Genomic DNA, 3075 nt, shown 5'->3' with positions numbered 1-3075 from the left:
ACTGGCATAATTGAATTGGAGATTTAAGAGAGACAGTTGATTTCTTAATACTGAAAATTCACCTTTAGTTTTGATCTAATTGTTTTGTTTAGTAGGAACTAATAGAATCTCTTCATGGCTGTATCATTGTTGTTTTCTAAGTTATACTAGTTTCTTGTAAGAGAATTAATGCTAGCTAGTCTGGCCTTCCGTTTTGCACAAATAGCTAGTCTGGCCTTCCGTTTTAGGCTAGTATGATTCAGTCATCCAGCTACATTATGGGTGTGATGGAAACACTCGTATGTTTATTCATGTTTTTTTAAAAACACTCCATGTAGGACATAGTTTTATGATGCAGAGATTATAATTATGGGTGTGATGATGTTTTTAGCAGTTTTGGTTGAGAAATGCGACTCTTATATCCCCATACTTTATGATTTTACAGGATAAGATAAATAATCAAATTGAAGATTGTTTCTCATGTACAAGTTCAAATAGAGAAAGTTGGGGCAAATGTTCTTCTTTAGGAGGCAATGATGAAGAACCTTGTGCAGATTTAAGGATCAATAACCTCCCTCAGGTATATGTATATTGCATACAGACATGTGCACACGTGCATGCACTCACAATGTTTATATGTTTTTCTTATTGTTCTTGGTTTTATTGATTAAACTAAAGGGTGATATTGAAAATGATGTGTAAGTGAAGTGAGATTCTAATTTGAATGTTAGTTCATATCAATGTGGTCTGTTGTCGTTGCTTCTCATGCTTATTTGTAAAGTTTGAGTACGTAATAATATCATTGATGTTAACAATTTCAGACTACAGATGTATTTGCAACATCTTTGAGAAGCATGAAAGAAGTGTGTTCAGAGCCAAAAGAAGATGAACAGAAGCTCAAGAAGAACAAGAACAAGTCGAGTTAAATCTCAGAGTGGTCCCTGAACTTGCACTCGAATCTCAAAGTCGTCCCTAAACTTGCATTGGCCCCAATATTGTCCCCGAATTTAACAAAGGTGACTCACGGTCGTCCCTGAAGCATTTTCCGGAGAATATTCCCAAACGGCGTGATGACATTTATGGAGAGGTGCCACGTTGGAAAGGTAACGGCTATCTGACGTGGCTGTTATCATTTTCTAACTCAATTTAGTCCCTGAATTGTTTTATGATCCTGATCCCAACTTATTATTAGAAACCACTCTATTTCTTCTTCTCTGCTCTCCTTTGTCTTCTCTGCCATTGTCTTCTTCTTTGCAACTTTAACATAGTGTATAAATTTGACGAATTCGGACCGCTTGAGCTCCTTATAATACCACACCGCGTCTACATAATTATCAACTCTACCCTATCCCTCAATCATAGAACGGAAAGTGGTCTCATCAGGTCCAATCCAACATTCTTCAGTTTCACAAACAACTTCTAAGCAGTATCCATATTGGATGCTTTTCCATACCCAGTTATCATAATGTTATATGCAACAATATTGGGACTGAACCCTGCCTCTTGCATTGACACCAAAACCTTCTCAGCATCCCTCAATCTTCCTTGTTGGCTATAAGCATTTAGGATCACCAACCAATTCTCCATATTAGGGACAATTTTGTCTTCTCTCATCAAGCTAATTATGTCTTCTGCCTTTTCATACAATCTAAAACGGGTGTATATTGTAATCATACCTGAATATGCCGGTTCAAACAATATCCCAAACTGCCTCATCTGATAAAACGTGAACTCAGCCTCCTCAATGTTCCATCCTTTCCTGTAAAGCCCCATCAACATGCTGAATGACGCGTCATTCGGTGCCACACCAGAATCCAACATGAGTCGGAACCACTTCGTCCCCAATTCCACTAAACCCTACCTACGACAAGCGTATATGAGGGTGTTGAAGCCTGCAAGCTCATTTTGGACCCGAATTTGGTTCTCATTTCCAAAACCAGTTTCTTTGCAACTTCCCAATCTTCATTCTTGCTCAGCAAACGAATGATGACGTTGCAAGCACCATCATTTTGCTCCAACTTCCCCATTCCCGTCTTCCACACAAAAAATGACATCGTTTTGGCGCCGTCGCTCGTCCTCTCAAGCACTTTCAAGATCGCATTGCAATGCTCCGTGCTTAGTTCAGGACCAACTGAACAGTAATCCAAGTTTTTGTAGCCCAACCTAAATTCAACTCCGATTTCTAACATGGTTGCTGCCTCCACCTATCATGACCCACTCAATTCACGCTCAACAATGGCAGAGAAGACGAAGGAGAGCAGCGAAGAAGAAACAGAGTGATTTCTAATAATAAATTGGGGATTAGGGTTATAAAACAATTCAGGGACTAAATTGAGTTAAAAAAATGATAATAGCCACGTCAGATAGCCGTTACCTTTCCAACGTGGCGCCTATCCATACACGTCATCACGCCATTTGGGAATATTCTCCGGAAAATACTTCAGGGACGACCGTGAGTCACCTTTGTTAAATTCGGGGACAATATTGGGGCCAATGCAAGTTTATGGACTTCTTTGAGACTCGAGTGCAAGTTCAGGGACCACTTTGAAATTTAACTCAACAAGATCAAGAAGAAGAAAAAGAAGAAAGGTGAGACAGCTAACAAAAAGGGAAAGGGTGACAGGTTTGAGAAGTTGGAGGCTCTGAGTAGACGACTGCGGCATTGCCTTCTAAAGGGATCAATCCATTGAAAACACTAGTCCTCTTGAACATTTGTATCATACTGACTGACAGATAGATATTCTTCATGTCTACTTCTGATGTTGTTAGAACATCAATGTGATCCTATATTTGTTGTAGCCACTCCTTGGAATTTGGTTTTATTGATTTGTAATTGTAGGTAGTCAGTCCTTGTTAATATTAAAGATTTTTGAATTTTATTTTTATAAAATTTTCTTTTTAATAATTAAATATTCTTACAAGTGTTTTATAACAATATTAAAACAGCAACGTGTAGATGAGAACCCACCAGAGAGCAAACTAATATTACTATTAAAGTGAAATCAATAATATGTTTCCATTGAAAATTAAAATTAGTCATGAAATTAAATTATATGGAAGATCCTGCAAAAACATATAAAAAATTCTAACTTTCTA

General features: G+C 37.8%; 1 protein-coding gene across 1 annotated transcript; it reads left to right on the top strand.

The window, feature by feature from the left end:
- Positions 1-257: 257 nt before the first annotated feature.
- Positions 258-2687, top strand: LOC112756984 (uncharacterized). Its single transcript, XM_025805585.1, is given in 3 exon segments — positions 258-278; positions 425-559; positions 2544-2687. Coding segments are annotated over 3 exon segments (300 nt in total).
- Positions 2688-3075: the final 388 nt, after the last annotated feature.

This window comes from Arachis hypogaea, chromosome 16, assembly GCF_003086295.3.
Source record: "Arachis hypogaea cultivar Tifrunner chromosome 16, arahy.Tifrunner.gnm2.J5K5, whole genome shotgun sequence".
In the NCBI taxonomy this organism is placed as follows: Eukaryota; Viridiplantae; Streptophyta; class Magnoliopsida; order Fabales; family Fabaceae; genus Arachis; species Arachis hypogaea.
Note: the sequence above shows the minus strand (reverse complement) of the source record. Positions and strands in the feature narration are given on the sequence as shown.